At 31.9% G+C, this 23,843-nt stretch overlaps 1 protein-coding gene and 1 long non-coding RNA gene across 7 annotated transcripts in view; one reads left to right on the top strand and one right to left on the bottom strand.

The window, feature by feature from the left end:
• The window catches only part of LOC129916752 (uncharacterized), a 185,407-nt gene that overhangs the window by 133,876 nt on the left and 27,688 nt on the right, over positions 1-23,843 (bottom strand). The window lies entirely within an intron of this gene.
• LOC129916750 (zinc finger protein rotund) overlaps positions 1-23,843 on the top strand; it is a 94,776-nt gene that overhangs the window by 43,553 nt on the left and 27,380 nt on the right. Inside the window, exons 2-5 of the mRNA XM_055996876.1 lie at positions 6,449-6,949; positions 12,365-12,448; positions 12,609-12,645; positions 14,431-14,735. Of these exons, the coding sequence (XP_055852851.1) occupies positions 6,449-6,949; positions 12,365-12,448; positions 12,609-12,645; positions 14,431-14,735 (927 nt within the window). The remainder of the gene's footprint in view (positions 1-6,448; positions 6,950-12,364; positions 12,449-12,608; positions 12,646-14,430; positions 14,736-23,843) is intronic.

Genomic DNA, 23,843 nt, shown 5'->3' with positions numbered 1-23,843 from the left:
TACGGGTGGTGGTGGTGGTGGTAGTGGTAGTGTTGAGGGTAATATGGCCAGGGATTATCATAGCAGTCAGTCACATCGTTTTTCGGTTGGATTTCATCCGAGTTACTGCCATGGAAAGACAAAATCACCATTTCTGTTGCCAGCTGAAATTTATAAAAGTTTATTTGCAAGTGCTGTCTTTCAACAGAAACAACATCAACACCAGCAGCAGCAACACCATGAGGAGGATGACGAAAAAGAGGGTATTGCACATTTTCCTAGGAATTTATTATTTTCCTGTCCAGATGCTCCCAAACGCACAAGTTCACCTTCAAACGGTGTGGATGCAAGTGTTAGTATATTTTTTTTTTTTAAGGGTTTTTAATTAATTTATTTGGTATTTAATATAATGAGCTTGAAATTAATCAAGTTGTTTGAAGAAAACAACTCAAATTGGATAGGATAATAAGGTTGTACCCGGTTTACCCTTATAGAAAGTTGTGAATTGGTAATTTAAATAAAATAGAAAACAAAGGAATTTTGTTTTTATTATTAATTAATGAGGTGGTCCTGTTTTGTGAACAGTGTTGCAAGGTTTTGTTCACAGGAACGCAAAAGTTTCGAATTGTTGTATAATTATGAAGTATACGAGTAGGTTTGCTCTTTTTAAGTTAGTTTTAATTTTTATCAAAGTTAATATCCTACAATATACCTAAAATAAATTGGATTTATTTTTTAATGCCGCATTGGAAAACGCCATTCAGGAAAAATTTCAACTTAGGTTTTGTTAGGTTTTGAGCATAACGTAAACCTAATTTCATCGAAATTTTTTGAGCCGTTTGCGAAAAAAAAACAATATGTATTTCGTAATTGCATATGAGAGATATACGTTCTTACATACAGGCGATACATATTAAAAAACAAAAATAACTTTAAAAATTGCAAAATAGTCATCTGTTCCAAATTTAAAAAAAAAATCTGTCCATCTGTTTGAGCTCGACTTACAAACGGACACAGAGATGAACCGAAGACTCACAGTCAAACGGACATTACAAGTAAAATGGTGAATTTGCGTTCGGGTCAAAAAATGTTAAATTTGGACTCAAAAGAACTTAAAACTAAGAATCAATTTTTTTTTCTTTGAAAGCTTCGGTAGATTTGAGTGAGCATTACGGCCATATTATTCACTAGTTTAAATAATAAATCTGGATGTAAAGAAATTCAAATATCAAAAATAAATCCAAATCCATAATATTCACTACTTAAATCCAATCTTAAATCCAATCTCGTTAAATCCAAAGAAATTTAAACTGCTCTCTGGGGTCTGTTTAACTTAATAAATCCAGATGTAAAAGATGTAAAATTCATATGCACAGCGCACATAGGGGTATTTAGTCAATTTAGGCGGACAAAACACGAAATTTTAAACTGATCCAAACGTACAAAATCAACATATTACTAAAAGTAGATAACTTGCTTAGCGTTTTCTTATAGTTTAAAAATTGATTATCACTTTAGGTGACTAACAGCAGAGGTCTAAAGTTCAAAGTTTTCAGCCCAAAGATAAAATTAATTTTTTTTTTGTAATTTAGCGACTGTGCTTAAGTAAGTACTTTTATTTTAAGTGGATTTAGAAAGAAGTTTTTATGGAATATTGATAAGGAGATACGAAACTGTCTACTAGATGTTGTATCTAAATGTTGTATTACTTAATAAATAAAAAAGTGATATGTTGAGTCTTAATATAAATTAATCGTAAAAAAAGTAAATTTCTGTGTTGGTAAGGAGATAAGTTATACAATTTCACACTATTGTGTGATAAAATTTAATTTTTTCTAAAGGTTAAACTCTTATCTAATTGAATCTGTAAAAAATAAGTGCAACTAAGTGCAACTTCGACCCATTTGCCCTTCTTAAAGGTTTTAGGTTTTGAAAAATGGTTACCTTGTATTCAGCATCCATATTTTAAGTTTTTGTAAAGATCCAACTTCTTGAATTACAGAACCTGAATCCTTATGATTTTTCCTAAATTTTAAGACCTTTATCTTGGCGATACCATTAATAGAACTGCATTTATAAGCGTTTTAACAAACCATAGGGATCCATTCTTGACACTTTTTTGTTTGATCAAAAATTGGTTTAGGAAGAAAAATGTTTTCATCGTAATCAACACTTAAAACACTTTATTCCAGTACTAAATACAAGCTTTTACCTTGTTGATGAAGATAAACCGGAAAAATAATTTTGTCAGCGTTCAGTTGTTCAGATGAAAATACATAATTTTTTTGTCAGTGAATAATATGAACAAAAAATTAAATCCGTGGATTTATTAAATTAAGATTTAAGTGATTGGATTTAAAATTCACTTTAATCCAAACTAAACCTAGAGTGAATAATATGGCAAGTGTAGCTTTCGGGCCATGCCATCCGTTTTTTTTTTTTTTTCATGCGAAGTCCGTCTATCTGTAAATTAAACGAGGGCCTAGGATTTTTTAAACTTGGTACAGATCATATTTGCCTAATTTCCAAAACCTGTTTTTTTGTATTATACCGTTTTAACGCATATCTGCAATATGACGTTTCCGAGATAGGAATACAGGGAGGAATACAGTGGAGTAATATCGTTATGTTCATTTTTATTGACTATTTGAGCAATTTGGAATTGGAAATGCACTGTTTTAAGTTAACATACATATAAATCAGGCATTGTTTCAGGATGTCAAATATGACTTTAACTCAATTTTGGCCCCTTAATCCAGTCAAATAAGGGTTTAATCTCGGAATGAATGCTAATAGAAATTTTTTTGGCTCAATACCTTCGTTTTAACATTCTATAATATACCTCAAAAGTCTAGAAAAATCTTATGTCCGCAAGTAGCGATTTTGAAGGTCAAAGCGCGAAATGAAGATTTTAAAAATTAGCAAAAATAGACGATGGTATTATATACACATATGACACATGTTATCAAGGTATTTTTTAATGCTGATTTCAAAAAATCTAAAATCAAGGCAATCTGACGTCTCTGAAAAAAGGAATACCTGTTTTTTATCTGTCAACCCATATTATTATAATAGTTGCTAACTTACTACAGAAAAACGCTTAAAAGTTATAGCCGAACCAAATTTTGCATGAAGGTTTTTATATCCATTACAGGGTTAAAACCTTGCTCCGATCTGAGCAAATTTTTGCTCCACTTTTGAGGGAAAAAATAATCTACTCCAACGCTCCGATTTTTCAGGATTTACTCCACTTTTTCCACACAGAAAAATTGTTTCCTGAACTAACTTTGCTAACTAGATTGGAATGTTTTAAAACGAAATTGTATTTATTTTAGAATTGCAAACACATTTTTGAACCACCACTTGCTATAATGAGGCTAATAAAACAATATAAATTGGTCCAATGTGAATTTATCACAAAATAGTTCTTTTTTATAAATTGAATTGACTTTAATTTAAGACTTAATTATTTTTTATTAAAAAAAAGTTACTAAAAGGTAAAGATTTTTTTTTATTGTTTCAAATCTACTCCGCAAATTTTGCATTTGCTCCACTTTTTTTCAAATTTGCTCCAAATTTTCATGACCGAGGTTCGAACCCTGATCCATTATCATAAAGAATCAAAACAACATCAGATTGCCTTGATTTTAGATTTTTTGGAATCAGCATTAAAAAATAAGATATATTAGAGGAATCTGGTTGCATTTAGAGAAGTCGTTGTGATTGTCTTTCTTTGAAATAGTTACAATTTTTGGGCGTTTCCATATGCTGGGATATTATTATTAATTGGGGACACATTGCGGGTTATTTTTTTTTTTTTGAGACGAAGTTTATATCTTGTATTTGTTGAGGTTGCTTACGAGATCACTAACATTTGACTATTTGGCTAGATCTAAAATTATACCATTTCTTCCTAGTCACTAAACTAAAATTGACTTCGGGGTATGATAGTCCAGTAATTTTAGGTTTTATCTGCGGAAAAATTCCTACTGGGCTGAATTTTGGTATACAGCTTAATGACGGCTTTGTTATGAAGATGTGAAAAATCGACATTGATATTGTGTCCGCGTTAAGAGTTATAGGGGTCAAAAGGACCTCCGATCAATAGGTCGCGAGATATTTGCGAAAAACTTTTCGTGACCTTTTGACCCCTATAACTCTTAACGCGGACACAATATCAATGTCGATTTTTCACATCTTCATAACAAAGCCGTCATTAAGCTGTATACCAAAATTCAGCATAGTAAGAATTTTTCCGCAGATTGGGCTTAAAAATGACTAAAATGACTGGGCTATGAACCCTTAAATTTATTGAAGAGGCTCTTGGTTTCCTTAGTCAGTTAAAATGGTTATCTTTTAGGCAGCCCAATATTTTTATATACAGGGTGTCCCAAAAGTTAACGTCGAAACGAAAACGGTAGATAGGGTAGGTGGTGATAGTTATCAGAAAAATAATAAAAAAAATTTGATCTCGGTTATTCATGGAATATTCTCAACAATGTTATACCATTTTGAAAAGAGAATTGAACACACCTACTTTTTAGGTAACTTGCCGAAACATCGTAGTGCATTTTTTTTACACTACGGTTCATGGAATTAGAGTCATGTAAAAAATTTTACTACTTAGTTGGGCAAAAAAATAATAGGTAATTGCTTTAAAACTGATGCAGCTGAGTTAAAATTTTTGAATGCATTTGGTAGCAGGGTTATTCACGGTTCCGTTACAAAAGAAAAAAATGAGAAAAATTAAGATTTGTAGTCACGGCAAATGAAAAAATGAAAAACAGGGTGACCATTTTTTCGATTTTTTTTCGAATGCCCATATAACTCTTTTATTATTTTTCTGATAACTATCACCACCTACCCTATCTACTGTTTTCGTTTCGACGTTAACTTTTGGGACACCCTGTATATAGGGCAAGTTTAGGATTCGGTAAAAAAAATCGAACTCGAGATAACAATTGGACATGACATAACGATGATGGAGAAGACTAAAAAAGTGGGTCCGGCAATTCTGTCTGTCCATCTGTTTGTACCTCGAGCTATGCCGTAGCTCTACTTGAGCGATTTTCTTCAAACTTGGCAGTAAATAGTTTTGGTTGATTCCCTTCTAGAGGACAAATTGAATTTTTTTTTATAACCAAAACTAACAGTACCTGTCATATATAACGGAAATAGAAAAGTTAATTTTCTCAAAAATAGCTCTAGAGATTTTGATTCGAAATTTTGTGTGTAGTATTACACATAAGAACCAATTTTTGAAATAAAAAAGAAATATTTTTTTTTTCTGTACCTGCCATAGAACGGTGTTCTTGGTTTCTGAATATCTCGTGCAAGGCTAACCCGATTTCAACGAAAATTTTTATATAAAAGTGTTTAAGTAAAAGTAGTATTAAAATTATAGAAAATTTTCAAAAAAAAAAACACCTGTTTAGGATTTTTAAGTACTACGAGTTTGAATATTCTTCCCTCTATGGTAAAGACATTAGAGGGGGATCGAAAATCGTCTGGGTTGGTTATATTAATAAGGGTGTGGTGCCAAAATTGCCAGAGAACTAGATTGGCCACTACCGTGCTGCTTGTTATTGCTAAAATTTTAACATCAATTAAAACCTGTACCTATAAAAATTAATAAATTAGGCAAATATTTTCACAAGTACCGATATCACGCAAAATTTTAATGATAGAAATTGATGTTCAAACATATATAGAGTCAAATACAATTAAAATAAGCTGAATTCATTAGATGTTATTTTCCTTCATTCCGTTTATTGAGTGTAGCTGTGACTTAAAAAGTATATAAAAGTAAAGTGCCTTTGGTCATTCCCATAACTTTGTTAGTATTTCTATAATGAAAGCAATATTAATTTATCTGTGAAACCAAAACACAACATAGAATACAAATATTCGAAAATTTTGCCAAATTTTTTGAAAAACCTAATAATTTCGTCAAAAAATCGGAAAGAAATGAGAAAAAATTACTTTTTATATTTTAAAGTTGAATAACTTCGAAACGCGGGGGTAAATCAAAAAAATTATTAAGAGCTTTTTTGTAGAGCGGACAATTTTATAAAAGAAAATGATTTTGTCAAGCCTTTTGGATGAACCATAAAAAAGATAAACAAATCTAAACACAAATACACAATCTTTCCCATACAAAATCGTATGGGAAATAGAAATTTGCGATGCGGCGCGGCGGTACTAAATGTTAACATTAAGGGCTGAAACTTTTACAGTATTTTTTTATCGTCATTTCCAACAATATTTTCAACAATGCTTTGAACAAAAAAAAACATTTTTTTTGAATCAGTCTAATGTATATGTATGTGTATGTGGTCTCCAAATTAATTCAAATAACCAAACTTGATTGTTTCAAAAATGACACTATTTCTAAAACATCTTCTGATTTTGTAAACAACTGTATTAATCATTATAAAAAAATTTAAAACAAATCCTTTATTCTTTTCAGAAACCTTCAAACTTTGGCTGGCCCACCGACAACAACATCCTTGGTTCATCTGCTCCATCCCCAAGTGCTCTAGAAAATCAGATTAACTCAGCCTCCCAACAACATCACAATAACCATCATTCTGTTGTAGTAATTGGCAATAACAACAACAACAACAACAACAACAACAACAATCAAGAACAATCGCTCTCATCAAAGACTCACCTTTCGTCAGCTGAAGAAGCAGCAGCAACCCAACCACCACCGCCACCACCACCACAGCCAGCGTCATCACCTTCATCTGCACCATCACAACAACAACTCACAGGAATTGGTTCGCCCAACAATCGAATAACACCCTCTAGCAACAGTATGCCAATTGGCGGGGTGCAAGGCCAAAATCCAGCTCAGGGCCTTGTACATTGGATGAGTGCAGTGATGGCTGAACATATGACAGGACAAACGCATCACGATCCAACCGCCACAGTCGGAATGCACTACATGTGGAATGGCAATGTTGACGTAAGTAAAAAACAATTGTTCGTTCGTCGTCTTTAAGAAGCGCAACAAAAAAAACAGCCTCTTTTTCAATGTTCGGTGGGTTCAAACTTGTACAATGTACAAACCTAAAGGGTTTGTTTGATCAAACGATATAATCCAATGCGCAGTGTCTAAATTTTTTTTCGTTGCTTTGGTCATCCTTCCTGTTAGGAAAAATTGTTACAAAGATTTTTTCCCGGCGGTTTTTTTTTTTTTTTTTTGTGTAGCCTTTTTTTTATCGACAAGAGCTTTAAAGCTTGACTCTTTGAAGTGGAGAGGGGGTGGCTGGGTAATTTTATATTTTTTTTTCTTCTTCAACCCTTTTCATTGCCCTTTTCGTCAATGGAAAGAGATTAGTATTTGCGGGAAAATTGATTTAAATGAATGGCCACATTATGTAAATCATTATGAATTCGTTTTTTTTTTTATTGGCACAGTTGGATAAGCCATTGGACACCCAAAGGAGTCCTTTGAAAATATTAAACCGCTTGTTATGAAGTTTTTTTTTTTTTACTCTCCTGAATATTTTTTTTCTTGGTTGAATGTTGAATATTATAAAAAAATAGTCAGTTGATTGAAAAATCAATAGAACCAGACAAGGGAAAAAAATTGATACAAGCAAAACAAAGCACAACAGGGACCAAAAAAAAAAGGATAAACTGCACACACATAATTTTTTTTGTCCTTTTCTATGCAATTGGAGCTTTTTTTTATTTTTTATTTTTTAAGTTTTTTTTTTTTTTTGTTTTTTATATCCTTTTTTTTTGGTTAGCTTCCAATGTATAGTTTTTCTCTATGTATGTACTTGTGGGAATAGAATGAGGAACAAATTTAACTCCATCAAAGGGTGACTGTGCATTGAGTGACAATGGTCAGGGTTTAGGATGGTTGCGAGAGATGAAAAGAATTTTATTGACACGGTGAACTGGTAAATATAGTTTCTTTGTTCTAATAAAAGGAAGATATTTCTCCCGCCTAAATACGAGGAGGATAATTAGTTTTGTTTGTTAGTCTTTTGTTATTTTTGAACCATCAATAGCTTGGCACTTGGTGGGTTTTTTTAGTCCAAAGAAATTTAATTGTTCGATAGAGCTCATTTTTAAGTAGGTGTGTAGAAATACATTAACAATAATTGTTAGTGTATTTGTTTGTCCATTGAAACAACGGTAGAATTAATTACATAGATGCTAATTTTTTTTTTGCAGTTATTAGTGTGTCGTTGGATATTCTCTATGAAGTTAGCAACTAAAGTATATGTATGATAATTTTTAACTATAATTGTTTTACATCACATTTAAGGGATTAAGTTTATTGTATAAAAGAGAAAAATTCGTTAAAAAAAACTAGATGTCTTAAAGTCGACAATAAATTTAAATTTTTGGTTATGAATGATTTCGATGTGAATAGGGTTGAAACTTATTTAAACAGCTTCAAAATAAACTTGCAACGAACCGCCTTCCTATTTAAGTAAAAGTAAATGAATTTTTGAATACAAAGAAGTAAGATTATATATGTGCCCTGCCCATGATTATGAAAGTGGACTAAGTCACTTTTTGCATTGTTTGAAGAAAAACTTACATAATAATTTTCTTATAACGATTTAATTTAATTTCTTTTATGAAATCACTAGAGGAGCAATAAAGAAGTTTATTTACAGCAATCTCGTTTTCAAATAAACTTTATACCTTAAATAATAATTATTTTTAGAATAGATTTGATGCCATTTTCAGGAGTGACTTAGTCCACTTTCATAATTAAGGGCACATATATCAAGCTCAATTACCGAAAACTGCCATTAGCCATAATGTTTTTTTAAAAACGACTAACTACCCCAAATTCTGCTGTTTGTATGCTTGATTAAACGTATGATCGTTTGCCAATTAGTATTTGAGCATACATAGCATAAACCTAAAAGAGAATTTAGACTTCGACTTGTCCGCATTTTACACGAAAACGAGTATACAGAAATACTGGTACCACAAGGTAGTGTTTTAGATACACTTGTGTATAAGGTATACTTCAAATAGAAAACACTGTTCCTACGTTTATTGACGGCACCCTAAAAACTTGCAGTGAGAATAACACCGGCCGTTTGTGAAGAATTTAACCTTCCGATTTAGTGCAATGAATATGATTTAGCAATTGCAGAATTACAAGCAACTTTCACCAGAAAGTTAGCTATAATACATAACGTTACCTAGCTTCGAGTAAAAAAAATTGCAATATTAGTTTCATGTAATTGTTGCAATCGGAAGAAAAAAAAAATTCTAGAATTATTTTCGAAGATTTTCATTTGAAGAATTGTCGTTCGAAGAACTGTTGTTCGTTGAATTTTTTTTTTTAAAGGATTTTTTTGGTGAACTTTCCGGCGAATGAACTTTCATTTAATTTAATTTTTATTGTTTCATGTGTAAAACTCGTTACTTAAGAAATGTAACACATATTTCAATGAATTTAATATAGCTTTTTTTTTCCTTTAGTAGTGAAAATATTTTTGATATTCAAAATGGTCTTAATTTCGTTCGCCCTGTGCATTAACTAATACTAAATGTAAATGGGCAAAGAAAACATTACTTCTGTATGATGCATCAGGATTAGTTCTGGGCGAAAAATTTAATGTGGTAGCAGTTGTGCCTGCTTACATATAACTAGGCAGTTTTAGGGGTAACTGGCCGAAAACAATTAATAAACCTAAGCTTCTAAAAGTCTGCTACATAATTAGCAATTATTATTAAAATGACAACAAATGTATTTGGTTTGTAATGTTTATATTCAGACCTTTTTTGCGCAAGTACCTAAAACAGAAAACAATAAAAAATTAATACTTAGTCAGTTCAGTTGAAAGCCAGTGACAGGAAGATATAACTATGGGACTCATTTTTCCGCATCTTTTTACCGTTATTTTAAGCTTGATTGCTATTTAAAGTTTCAATTTTACATTTATAGAAATAAACACAAAAAAAGGTTACACATACACCACAGTGACCGTTGAAATTTTACCCTTAGTCTAGTCGAATTGTGTTCATACTTATATTAAAGTTAAAAAAAAAACTGGTGTCAATGATTTAAATGGCTGATTTTATGTTTTTTGGGGTGGTGAACACGAATCAAAATTATTACCAAAAATGATAATAAAATACGTTTTTTCTAATTTGAAATATCTGTTCTTTTTTTTTCAAAAACAAATTGTATATTTGAAAAAAAAAGAGAGAAATAATAACAATTTATGTTATGTTATGCTCAAAAGATCGTTGAAAATTCCATATTAATCAAAACTTTTTGAAAAACCCACAAAATACGTTTTTCAGAGAATTTTTCTAACCTGGAAAAAGTACGTATTTTTAAAACCTCTTTTGATCGAAGCAAACAAATAATACGACTAATACGCCAAAAAAGATCACATTTTTTGCACTTTGCTGATATTCTCGCAGTTGCCTAGAAAAATTTACTCGGATACAACGGGTTATAAATTGCTGCTTTTGGTGTAGATTTTGTACTAAACTAGTTCGATGAAGAAGAAGATTTATTTTAACTAAGGGCATTTTGTTCTTAAATGACTAAAAGAACAAATGGTCTTAGGTCCAATTTATTCACACTCCATTAAATTTAAAGTCGCCATTAAAAAAGGGAAATTTTAAAATTTGTATGCGATTTGACAGTTTTATAATTTTTAATGGAGCCTTTAAAAATAATGGAGAGTGAATAAATTGGGCCTTAAAGACTTAAATATCTTGACTCTTAAAAAAATATCATAATTCTTGATCCTACTTCAAATGTCAAACAACTACAGATATATATTAAATCGTCATAAATGTTTAAAATCTATTGTGTCCATTGCGGTACTTTTGATATCCAAAATGCAAAATTCCTGAGCGTCAAACACATTTTATCTGTGGGCAAAATTACCCATGCAGTTGCAAAGTAACCCAGTTTTATAGTGGTTTACATAATTCTTAAATTTAAATATGTTTTTTAAGATGATTTTGTTTCATTTCAATAAAATTGCGTTTTGTTATTTTGACATCAGCCTAATTTAGTGCAGGAAAAATAGAAACTAATGAATTTTTATGATTGGTATCGTCGCACAGTGCGGTTTATTGACCTAAAACGTGGTCATAAAGCAAATTTCTCAATTTTGCTCCCAATAATTAAGCTTATGTCAAATAACAGGTAGATAACCAGGCTAATTTTTAGTTAAGTCTATCTATAGAATCTTGCACTATTGCACTTACACTATTTGGATAAACACGATTTTTATAAAAAAAACTGAACTAATGATAAAAAATGTCCATAATATTGCAAAATTTAATACAGAATCAATTAATAAACGAAATTTGTTTTTTTCTAAATTTCATCCTTATAACTTAATATCTCAAAAACTACGTAATGAAACAACTTGAGTCAAAAAACAAAATAAATAATAAGCTACTAGCTTTAAGAAAATTTAGCACAGAAATGTGCTAAATTGTGCATTTTTTGATTTTTAATAATTATTTTTCACGGCTAATCGGGGTAAGCACTCTAGTGAGTTTTACTGCTAGGAAAATGAAAAATTTTCCTTCCATATAACTTTTTATTCATTTGGTACCTATTTGATGTGAAAAATGTGCCCAAGTATTTTTGGCAAGGTTTTAGACCAAAATTCCGCATCCTCTATAGCCTGTTCAAAGTAGTTCTCTAAAATCTCCCCTTTTGTTTTTTTTTTTTTTTAATGGTATTAAAAACGCAATAGTAGGGGAGAAGGTGAAAAGTGGGTTCCGAAAGTCCATCTATCTGTCAGTATGTCATTCTGTCAGGACTCAGGATGTCTGTCGGTCTATATAAGAAGCAGCAGCCTTAAATTTGGTACATAGCAGTTTTTCGAATCATTTTTTTTTTTTTTTTGGGTCAAAAATAATGGTACCTGTCATGTATGTATAACAGTTTAATTTTTGTAAAAAACGGCCCTTAAGATTTTGATCAAAAAATTGCAGTATTTATTAGTTTTTAGAAAATGTCTATCTATTAATAAAGAAAGTTTTTTTTTTCAAAAATCGATACCTCCCATAGAACTGTTTTTTTAAATCTGATTTTCTCCCAAACAATTTTCTTAATTTCAACAAAATTATTTTGAGATATAATTTTCTGACTTGGATTTTAAAGAATATAACTAAATTCTTGCCGACTTATATTCATGTCCTTATTTATTTTTTTTTTTTTTTGGTTTTCTGAAGCAGGTATTCCAATTTCAAAAATATAAAATTGTAATTTTTAACAAAGTTTGTCCGTTGACATCTTTCTGAAACCAATTATTATTTGAACCCACTTAAAATTTAGAAAGACAGAAACTCTATTTGAACAAACTCGAAAATATGTTTTCAGTTATAAGATTATAATTATTTTCCACAACTTTTACAGCAATGCGGTCAACATGCAAAAGAAATCGACTACAATGGTTGGCCAACCTCAAGAAATCACATGTCCATGAAACAAGGATATGAGGTAAGCATCTATCTATTTAATAGATATTTAAATATTGTAACCAACTTCCTGATTATTTAACATTACCATAGAGCTTAGACTTGTTTGTTAACTCACTCTCTTACAACATTTTAAATAAATCTAACAATTTTCTTCAATTTTTTTCTTTTTTATTTAACAGGCTAAAATGAACGACCACCATGGGAACCTGCAAAAAGGTAATGCACCCATTTTAATATCCTTTTTGCCAATTGAATGTGCACGAACAAAGTAGTTTGCGCTCTCGTATCTTGTATCATCCATAGGCATCTGTCTGTTACCATAATATTAACTCCCACAAGATTCTTGTGTGTGGTTTGCTTGAAAGTGCTTATACGAAAAACTTTAGGCTAAAATGTTCCGGCAACATGTTTACATTATGTTGCACTATCGAAAACTATCAACCTCATCTAGATAATGTCATCGCGATTGCGATAAGAATCTACCAAACATTCCAGGTAGCAAAAGCAAAATCCCCCACTTATTGATGTGATATCCCTCTGTTTCACAAATGAATTGCCATTCTACTGCTACTCTGAGCTGTTATTGAGAAACAAGGTGGCATGTTGCGTTGTCGTATTATAGCCATAAGGTCGTTGCAACTGATCAGCAACTTCGCGTTGTCTTGTAATTTATCCTCGCTTTCCATTCCCACTTTCTCAGAGTGGCGTAAAGATTTCCATAAATAAGAGGAATAATTTTCGGAGCTACAACCAGGATATCTTCTATATGGGCGGTTGTGGTGGGGGCTAAGACGGCCAAGTCTCGATCGGCGGCGGTGGCGTCTATACAGTATCTCAACACCAAAACTTGAATGATTAACAAGCAAACACATGACGATGCGCGGTACAATGCTGCAAAAAACACGGCCAACAGAGGCATTCGCCATTGACTCCGAAATCGTTCGCGGAACATGGATGTCTTACATGGTTAAAATGTTGTCATCAGTTACATGCACGGTCATGTAGTACACTAGCTACTTGTCTCGAACAGAGATACATCAACTTTAAGCGACCGCGACATAGATACATTGGTCGCTACATCAGCAAGTGGTGCGTGGCGGCGGCGCAGAGGACGTAGGTATATAATCATTGAATTGGTGTATATGGAGACGAGCCAGATACCAACCAGACAATAACAACAACAATAATTAGCTGCAAGAGTTCGGTTTTAACCGTCTTCGTTGTCGGTCTTACGATCGTCGTTAGATGTATACATTCTTCGATTTCTGTGCCGTACTCGTCGATAAACATGAGAGAGACTTTCTTGTTGCCATCCTTAATCGCACCACAGCTATAAGAGTAATTTACACCAAGCGCCACCCGATCGTCCATTTAGGGTTGCAACAACATGCTACGAGTTTGTTATGTTATCATTATTACCCGCGATGGACATTAATAAGCTCCTTAGCGGCAAAAGAAGGTAAACTTGAACAAGCGCCTTCTATCTACGTTCGTTGTCGCGTCGCGTTGTGGAATCCATAGATTCCATCATCATCGAAGCAGCTAAGCGCCAGCAGTGGCGGCGCGGTGGTGGCGCATTCCTGATCTGTATGCTTCGCTCCTTTTGCGCGCGTTTAATGCCGCAGGCTGTTTTTTTTTTTTTTTGCGGCATTATATCTTTTTCTGTAATTAGACTTCACCCGTTTGTTTTTAAACTTGGTAACCTACCTATCGGTATTTTTTTTTATTTATTCCATTTTTTTATTTATTCCATTTTTATTTCTTGGTTTTATATTGATTATATTTACCTGGTTGAAACTGTTTTCGGTTTTAATTACCTGGTGCGTGTGGCATTAATCATTTTTAAGATGATCTTTTAATTCGATTTTATTGATCATTTAATTAGAATTGTGTTTTTGTATTCCAAAAACCGGTGGTGAAGCTATGGACTTCAGACAGATAAACAGAACAGTTTTTTAACTCATCCAGTTTTTTACTGATCCAATTTTTCTTTCCTTACAGGACATATTTTTGATGACGGACGATTAGATCATCATACGGGCACTGCGCAAGGCAATCAAATGACAATATATGGACCTGGCCCAGTTCGGACAGCTTCGTCAAATAGCAATTCACCAGGTGGAGGCGGTGGTGTTGGTGGTGGAGGCGGTGTGAGTGTGGGTGTTGGCAATCATGGGCATCATACTTCAGCTGCGTCCGCTTTATTAGTCGTACCGCAACCGATCAATGCAACCAAAATTAGTACGAGTCTTGGCCCGGGCGGAGGTGGTAGCGGGAGGAAGTACCAGTGCAAAATGTGTCCACAGGTATGATTACTTTGATTTTGAAGATTATTTTCATTTGGATTCAATTCGGTACTTAAATATGTTCGTACTGTTTTTGTGCATCAATTTCCGCCATTTTGTATTTTTTTTTTTGTTACATGGAAAATATCAGTGAGAGTCAATAAAAGTACACTAGCTTCACAAATTATTCACTGAATAAATTTGAGGGAACTTATTAGAGGGTCACTGTGGCGTATGAGTAATCATTTTTTATGGATAAATCTTATTGTAAATATCGATCTATTTTTAAGTAGTAAATTATACAGGTAGAACTTTTTGACAATTTTGTACCGTTATAATTGATTATGCAAAGATTTGTAAATGGAATACGACACATAAAGGCATTCAAAATATTGTAAAAATATAATTTCAGCAAAGAAAAGCGATGTCTGTTATAGGTCTCGATTTTTAATTTCCGATTTGCTCGGCTTATGTTCATCGGATAAAAATTTTGAGAATTTTTTTAAAATTTTTTTATTAATATTTATAAGGTAAATAAATAAAATTAAATATTAAATAAATTTTATTATTAAAATATGTTTTGTGTATTGAAGCAACTGTGTAATTTTTTCAATAAATAAAATAATTTGATTTAAAAATTAAAACTAAGTGTACAATTTTGGCTTTTGAAAAATGTACAATTCATAACTGTAATTGTTGCCGTTGTTTTTAAATATTTATTTTTTTTAATTTTACGTCAATTTTCTAGAAAATTGCCCCTCCCGCTCAAACGGAGGAAGATAGGCCTTGTTTTTATAGTTAACCCTTTCGAACCCAAGCTATGAAAATCAATATTAAAAAATGTTTTTTTCGGTATTATCGGGTCAAAAACATCACAACTAAGAAATATGAACAACAAAAAGTTATTTTCCAAAATAATAAATAGCAAAACTAATGTGTTTTTCTCATGTTACATGTTAGTAACATGCACTGCCTATGACCACCAAAAAAAGTCGGAGAACTGAGAAAATAACTTTTTATGAAACTATAATGTATACTACTTCTTCTAAGCAAAAAAACAAAACACTTTCTGCATTAACATTTTTTATATCATTTTTTCAAAATTATGACCACATATTAAAAAATTTTTTTTTGCAAAAAAAAAAATCTGAATTTCAGTCCCTTTCTCGATAAAAAAAATAAAATGCACGACTGGGTCGCACGAACTTGCTCTTAGAGTTAAAGTTGCTTAAATTTTTAAGACTTTTTATATAGAAATTTGGAAAAAAAAAAATAAAATTCGTTTTTTTAAAAAATAAAATAAAATTAAATTGCCCTCCAAAACAAGTACGCAGTTTTGATTGATATATTAACATGCATTTTTAGAAAAAAATTTTCAAAATCGTTTGAGCCGTTTTTAAAAAAAATAATTTTTTATAAATAATTTTTTGGAAAAAAAGTTTTAAGATAAAATTGGTATGCCATTTCGTAGAAATCACTAATCAACATCTAAAAACAAAATTTCAAAAAAATTCAATGTCCCGTTTTCGAAAATTTGTTTTTTCAAAAAAAAATTTTCAATTTTTTTAAAAATCCAAAAATTTTTTTTTTGGAAATTTTATTTTTGGTTTATATTTAAATTATATAAATGCTTTTTCACAAAAAGTTTCGTTGAAATCGAATAAGCAGTTTCGGGGATAATCGGATTTGAAAAAAAAAACCGTTCTATGGCAGGTACCGTTAATAATGATTTTAAAAACAAAATTTTTTCATTGAAGGATAGACCTTAGCTTAAAACTAACATTTGAATTTTTTAAACAAAATCGTTAGAGCCGTTTTCGAGATATTTCAATTTTACTTAAATCGGTATATGACAAAAATTAATTCCAAAAACCCCTCTGGAGAGTCGCCAAATAACGCTACATACCAAGTTTGACATTAATAGGTTCATTCGTTTAGGCTGTAGCTCCTTATATAGACAGACAGACAGACTGACAGACTGACAGACTGACAGACTGACAGACTGACAGACTGACAGACTGACAGACTGACAGACTGACAGACTGACAGACTGACAGACTGACAGACTGACAGACTGACAGACTGACAGACTGACAGACTGACAGACTGACAGACTGACAGACTGACAGACTGACAGACTGACAGACTGACAGACTGACAGACTGACAGACTGACAGACTGACAGACTGACAGACTGACAGACTGACAGACTGACAGACTGACAGACTGACAGACTGACAGACTGACAGACTGACAGACTGACAGACTGACAGACTGACAGACTGACAGACTGACAGACTGACAGACTGACAGACTGACAGACTGACAGACTGACAGACTGACAGACTGACAGACTGACAGACTGACAGACTGACAGACTGACAGACTGACAGACTGACAGACTGACAGACTGACAGACTGACAGACTGACAGGCAGACAGACGGACTTCCGGGACACACTGTTTTGGCATTGTCTACCATCGTAATGTCATGGAAAAATGTTATCTCAACTTTTTTTTTTTGTACGAATGCATAACTTGATATATAGTACCTATATCGCAAGTAAAAATTAAAGGTATGATATTTGACTAACTTTTTGTAATAATCCAGTAACTAGCATTATTATCTTTCAATTAAGCCATCGCAACCTAAAAAATTGTTTAATTTAATATTTTTTACGAATTTTTAAAAAAATGTTACATAAATGTTACATGTTAGGTAAGTTTACAACAGAAACTAAAACTCTAATCATTCTCTAAAAATATTTAAGGTGTAAGCAAGGGTGTTTTTTGGGAAACAAGGAAAAACTGTAATCTGCAAAGGAGTAAATTATGTAATAAATTTAAAAAAAGGCAATGATTTGTTTAGTAGTTCTTGGAGTATTAGTATGAACGTTTAACTTGACAACGAAACCAAAAATAAACTTTGGGTGAAAGGGTGTTTTTTGGGGTAAGGGAACTAAAAGTATTTATTTAAAAATATTAGTTTAAAAACTGGTACCCTAAGTAGAAATAACTTTTCATTAGAATAGGAGCCAAGAATCTATAAAGACCGTAAACCAATAAAAAGATACAAAATTCTAAACACAAATACACAATCTTTCCCATACAAATCGTATGGGAAATAGAAATTTGCGATGCGGCGGCGGTACTAAATGTTAACATTAAGGGCTGAAACTTTTACAGTTTAAATGGTTATTATTCTTTGTTCGAATGAAACCCTTAGTTTTTAAAATCAATTGTATTTTGAAAAAAAAAAAAAATAAAAATAGAGCAATTTAGAGAAAACAAGACCGAAAACATTAAAACCATTATAATTCGAGAATGAGGCAAAAACTAGAAAAAGTCTAGCAATGTTTCCTAGGCCTGAAGACTTCAATCTTGACGATACTATTAATAGAACTCGAGGTATAAGCTATTGTATAAGCCAGCTTTATTTTGTAGACTTATCTGTTTAATTTACCTGCTCTAACTTTTATTTTAAGAGTCCATCATACTAAATTATTTCGGTTCAACAATAAAAACTCAAAAATTTTGCTTCCCAGTATCTAAATACCTAATTGTATATCATATCACGCTTGTTTACCCTGCAATTAAAAGGTTTCCCTACGTGTCACATCTGTCAATCACAAAATCAATTGGGGTTAAGTATCGTTCGTCCTGAAGAATAACAACATTTCACCGCATCCAGTGTAACGGGCCAAAACCTACTCCTCGACCTCGGTTAATATGTGTCTACTCGTATATCATTTTTAACTCACAAGATCACCACACAGTTGTGGGAAAAATGCTTAAAATGACATTCTGCACATCGCACATGCGCAAGATATCAACTTGACGGCTAGATTGTAACTATACCGTATTAAAGGTGAAGCCACAAAGTGTGTGGTCGACCTAATGTTCATTATATATAGTGAGTGTGTTATACTTGACAGGTTCGTTCCCACGCATTTAAGCCGAATAAACACGGCTAATAACAATTTATCCACCTTGAGTCGGCACAGCTTTCCTTGAATATTCTTTTTTCTTTTGCACAGGTATGGATCGAATTTCACTTTTATAAGATTGAAGACGATATTGTTGTTGTTATTGGTTTTTTTGTATATCACTTTTCTTGAAAGAATCACAGCACAGTAACAGTTGATATACTGTCTATATATTTTTAAAGGCACACAGGTGTCTGTGGCGTGTATCATTTTGATTATGCCACGAGGGTGGGCTTTTTCACAACAAGTGAAATTTATCTTTGGATAATAAATTTGTTAATAGAGATTGCTAAGTGAAATTGAGAATAAATGGGTAATTAAGACGAAGCGTGTGAAAGTTTATTGCTGCATCCTGGAGTTGAATTTGAACTTTTTTTTAAATGGAAATGACCAAAATTTTAACAGTCAAAATGAATCACCAGCTGAATATACGATGGACCAGTCAAACAAGTTCTCAAATAGGTCGAATAACAAAAATATTACTTATTTGACCCAGTGTTTTGAAACCTATTTTCCACTTCCACTTCGATGCGCACTGACATCACGCTGTGTTCTTCCGATTATGTCAATATCGTCGGTATTTTCAAGCAACTGGAAGGACTTTTGAAAGATGGTGTCTATGTACTTGACGTCAGAGTTCTGTACTATTTTTTCAAGGATGATGTTAAAGAGTTTAAAACCTTTTTTTACATCAAATGTATCGGTCAGGTTTTTCCCAAAGTTCTGGCAATGTTGGCTTGTGTGTTTTCAAGAAAAGCAACATTAAGGTGGGTCGTTTTTGGTTTTTTTTTTCGAATTTCGAATCGTAATAGCGCGGAAAAGTTGCGAATGGTGAAGACTAAGAAGAGGTTAAAAAATAATCAAAATCAATTAATATCTTCAGCCCGAGCATCGGCTCTAAAGCTTGAAAAAAAATTTTAAAAAAATGTAATTTTTACAAAAAAAAATTTAACCACCCTAACATCTTTTTTTTTTAAGGGGGAAATCCCTCTGAAATTTTTTATTTTTGCATTATTTTTTTTTTTTTGCCTTGTACATTCATTTATCAACTGAAGAAACTATTTTTAGTCGTTTTAGCCTTAAATGAAGCCTCAAAAGTCCCTAGATAGTCTCGATACCCAGCGCTCCGAACCTACCACAGTACAAAAACGATAACTTTAAACGCATTTTTCTTGAAACGCGTTTTTTTCCGCGCCGTGCAACGTAACTCAAAAACTAATGAAGCTAGCGACTTGAATTAAATTGCAAATTACTCGTTAATTTATTGGCCATTGCATGAACCTAAAAGTTCAATAAAATTTTCACAATAAATATTTTTTTAACAATTTGTTTATCAAAAAACATTGTATTTTTTCGTTTTTTTGGTCTCTAATTTTTATTTTACACTGTTTTTTACTAAATTTAGGTTCATGCAATGCGTATAAATATATTTTATTGGGAAAAAATTTCTTTTTTGATTATAAATAATTTTCTAGACCTGTGCATTGCACGGCGCAAATTCGAGGCGTCAACTTTAAAGAGCTGTAGACCCGCCATTTCGTTTTTTTTTACTTCAAAAAAATTGTATCAATACTTCATAATGTCAATAATATCACATACTTTTCCAAATTTCAATAAATGCTTTCAGTTTTCCAAAAAAATTATTGAAAAAACTGTCGTCCAGAGGGATTTCCCCCCTTAATATAATATCTTTGGACAACTCTTATATTAGCTAAATATTAAGTAGGAAAAAAAATTGTTCAAATTGGGTAAGGACTTCGGGTCGCAAATCCGTTTTGAAATTTGTCGAAATATGGCAAAATTCCTATTTTTACGAATTTTTTTTTAAATGGTTTAGACTTTTTGGTAAATTAATATTTTTAACAAATTTGAATTAAAAATGAAGTCGACTCGTTAAATATTTGAAAATCTGTCGGTCAAGAGGGATTTGACTATTTATCATTCTCCTCATCGCACAGTGGTGCATTTGGTGCTTAATAGCGTCAAAAATTCATTTTCACGGCCATTTAGTAGGAGAAATTTTCCAAATTTTATTTTTTCAAAATAGTGGTTCCAAAATGGCGGACAGAATAAGCGTTTATAGAATTTTCTTTTTCAAAACTGAATATAAGCTAAGAAATTTAGCTAAATTGATGTCAAAAAGATGTTCGCTCTTAGATTGATGTAGAACTGTTCATATTCAATGAGAAAAAAAAAATTTTTAATTTTAAAACAAAGACCATAAAACTCTTTTATCGAAAATGCTTACATTCAGTATAAGTATTGATGAATTTCTTCTTCGTTGGATTAGAAATCACCTTTCGAATAGTTCAACTCAAGTTGTATTGGATGGATTAAAGTCTGAAACCTATAACATAAACGCTGGTGTGATTAAAGGCTCCGTTTTGTCTCCGACTCTCTTCCTGATTTTTATACATTCTCTTAAGGATTCACACTTATGTCCTTCGGATTTGGAACTTAAACGGAACTTCACTTGAGCTTTTTGGACAGAATCCAAAATGATAAGTGATAGGTCTATTACAGATACAATAACATCTCTTGAGCACCACCGGAATGAACCCTGATTTTAATGGTATTTTTTTAAAAGAGGTTCTAATGGATTATTATCAAGCTGCATTCCTCCCCTCAACCGTAGCACTCGTAATTCAAGAAATGTCCAATTACGGACGTACCGTCAAGTTCAGAGATTCTTTCTTTAGTCGCACCTCAGTTTTTTCCTTTCATTATAATGTTCAGATCTTTAAAATGAATGTGCTTTGGGGTCTCCTTTTAAATGCTTCCCTCATTTATTAGCGCTGTTTTTACATATTAAAGGTACCCAAAACCCCTTAAGAGCACGCATTACAAAAAAAGTGTTATTAGTTTGGCAGAAATACCCCAATACCCGGACGAAAGTTTAAATAAATTCTGTGTTTAAAAAAAAATCGAAGTATACCTACTCAAATACACATCTCGTAACTAAATTGGAAATACTTTTTTTTCGGGCTAAGGCTTAAACTTAAAGACAAAGTTGTAACATGCTATAATTGATTTCTAAGCAACTTTTAAGTGTTTAAGCTCTCTTTTGGATGACGAAAAGAAGACTTTTCTTTTATATAAGATGAACTCGGAGACCCTCACCCAAATTAATAGTTGTGAGACTCCAGTTTGTATTGATTTCGAATTTTTTTAATGAAACTTCAATGCAATGAACTTTAAAAAATCCATATTATTTCATTCTTTATATTCCCCGCCGTTTTCTCATCCTTTCAAATCTCTTTCTCTCTCTAAATTGACTCTTTAAAAATGAACATTAAATTGAAATCAATTAATTTTAAAATTTTAATTCTTTCCAAACAAAAAAAAATCCAGCCGGGTATTTATAAAATAATAAAAAAGTAAAAAAAAATAAAAACTTTTTTCTTCATCGTACAGTCTAGTCAGTGTGTATACATATTATTTCGAACCCTTTAACACATTTTAAACACTTGAAAAAGCATGAAAAACTTTAGATACAATCTCACAACTTTTTTTCGGTCTAAACTTTTGGGCAACGAATGTTAAATACAAGAAAAAAAAAAAAAAACAAAATTCAAAAAAATGTTTACATAGAACAGAAAAAATATTCCCATCTCCTTTCTCTATACATGAAAAGCTAGGTACACGTAAAAAATCGCAGCTCCCAAAAATGGTTTACTTACACATTCAGAATCAGAAAAAAACCCTTTTTTTCTCGTTGCTGTAAATTCGTATGCAAAAGTGTCAAAAGGCAACAAAAAATACAAAAAAATATAGGAAAAAAAACGAAAAAAAAAAACAAAACCCAAAACTAACACAACGGTATTCCATTCCCATATCAATCGCCATCACAGTGGGCACAATATCCGAATACTTAGGAAACAGCCTGTGGTGCTGCATATATATAGCCTCTGCTGCCGCGTAGCCACTATACCAGCCACCCACAATTTTGAGGCTCTAATTTTTATTTTACACTGTTTTTTACTAAATTTAGGTTCATGCAATGCGTATAAATATATTTTATTGGGAAAAAATTTCTTTTTTGATTATAAATAATTTTCTAGACCTGTGCATTGCACGGCGCAAATTCGAGGCGTCAACTTTAAAGAGCTGTAGACCCGCCATTTCGTTTTTTTTTACTTCAAAAAAATTGTATCAATACTTCATAATGTCAATAATATCACATACTTTTCCAAATTTCAATAAATGCTTTCAGTTTTCCAAAAAAATTATTGAAAAAACTGTCGTCCAGAGGGATTTCCCCCCTTAATATAATATCTTTGGACAACTCTTATATTAGCTAAATATTAAGTAGGAAAAAAAATTGTTCAAATTGGGTAAGGACTTCGGGTCGCAAATCCGTTTTGAAATTTGTCGAAATATGGCAAAATTCCTATTTTTACGAATTTTTTTTTAAATGGTTTAGACTTTTTGGTAAATTAATATTTTTAACAAATTTGAATTAAAAATGAAGTCGACTCGTTAAATATTTGAAAATCTGTCGGTCAAGAGGGATTTGACTATTTATCATTCTCCTCATCGCACAGTGGTGCATTTGGTGCTTAATAGCGTCAAAAATTCATTTTCACGGCCATTTAGTAGGAGAAATTTTCCAAATTTTATTTTTTCAAAATAGTGGTTCCAAAATGGCGGACAGAATAAGCGTTTATAGAATTTTCTTTTTCAAAACTGAATATAAGCTAAGAAATTTAGCTAAATTGATGTCAAAAAGATGTTCGCTCTTAGATTGATGTAGAACTGTTCATATTCAATGAGAAAAAAAAAATTTTTAATTTTAAAACAAAGACCATAAAACTCTTTTATCGAAAATGCTTACATTCAGTATAAGTATTGATGAATTTCTTCTTCGTTGGATTAGAAATCACCTTTCGAATAGTTCAACTCAAGTTGTATTGGATGGATTAAAGTCTGAAACCTATAACATAAACGCTGGTGTGATTAAAGGCTCCGTTTTGTCTCCGACTCTCTTCCTGATTTTTATACATTCTCTTAAGGATTCACACTTATGTCCTTCGGATTTGGAACTTAAACGGAACTTCACTTGAGCTTTTTGGACAGAATCCAAAATGATAAGTGATAGGTCTATTACAGATACAATAACATCTCTTGAGCACCACCGGAATGAA

This window comes from Episyrphus balteatus, chromosome 3 (genome assembly GCF_945859705.1).
Source record: "Episyrphus balteatus chromosome 3, idEpiBalt1.1, whole genome shotgun sequence".
NCBI classification, from domain to species: Eukaryota; Metazoa; Arthropoda; class Insecta; order Diptera; family Syrphidae; genus Episyrphus; species Episyrphus balteatus.
The sequence above is the reverse complement of the archived record's forward strand: the minus strand, read 5'-3'. Positions and strand labels throughout refer to the sequence as shown.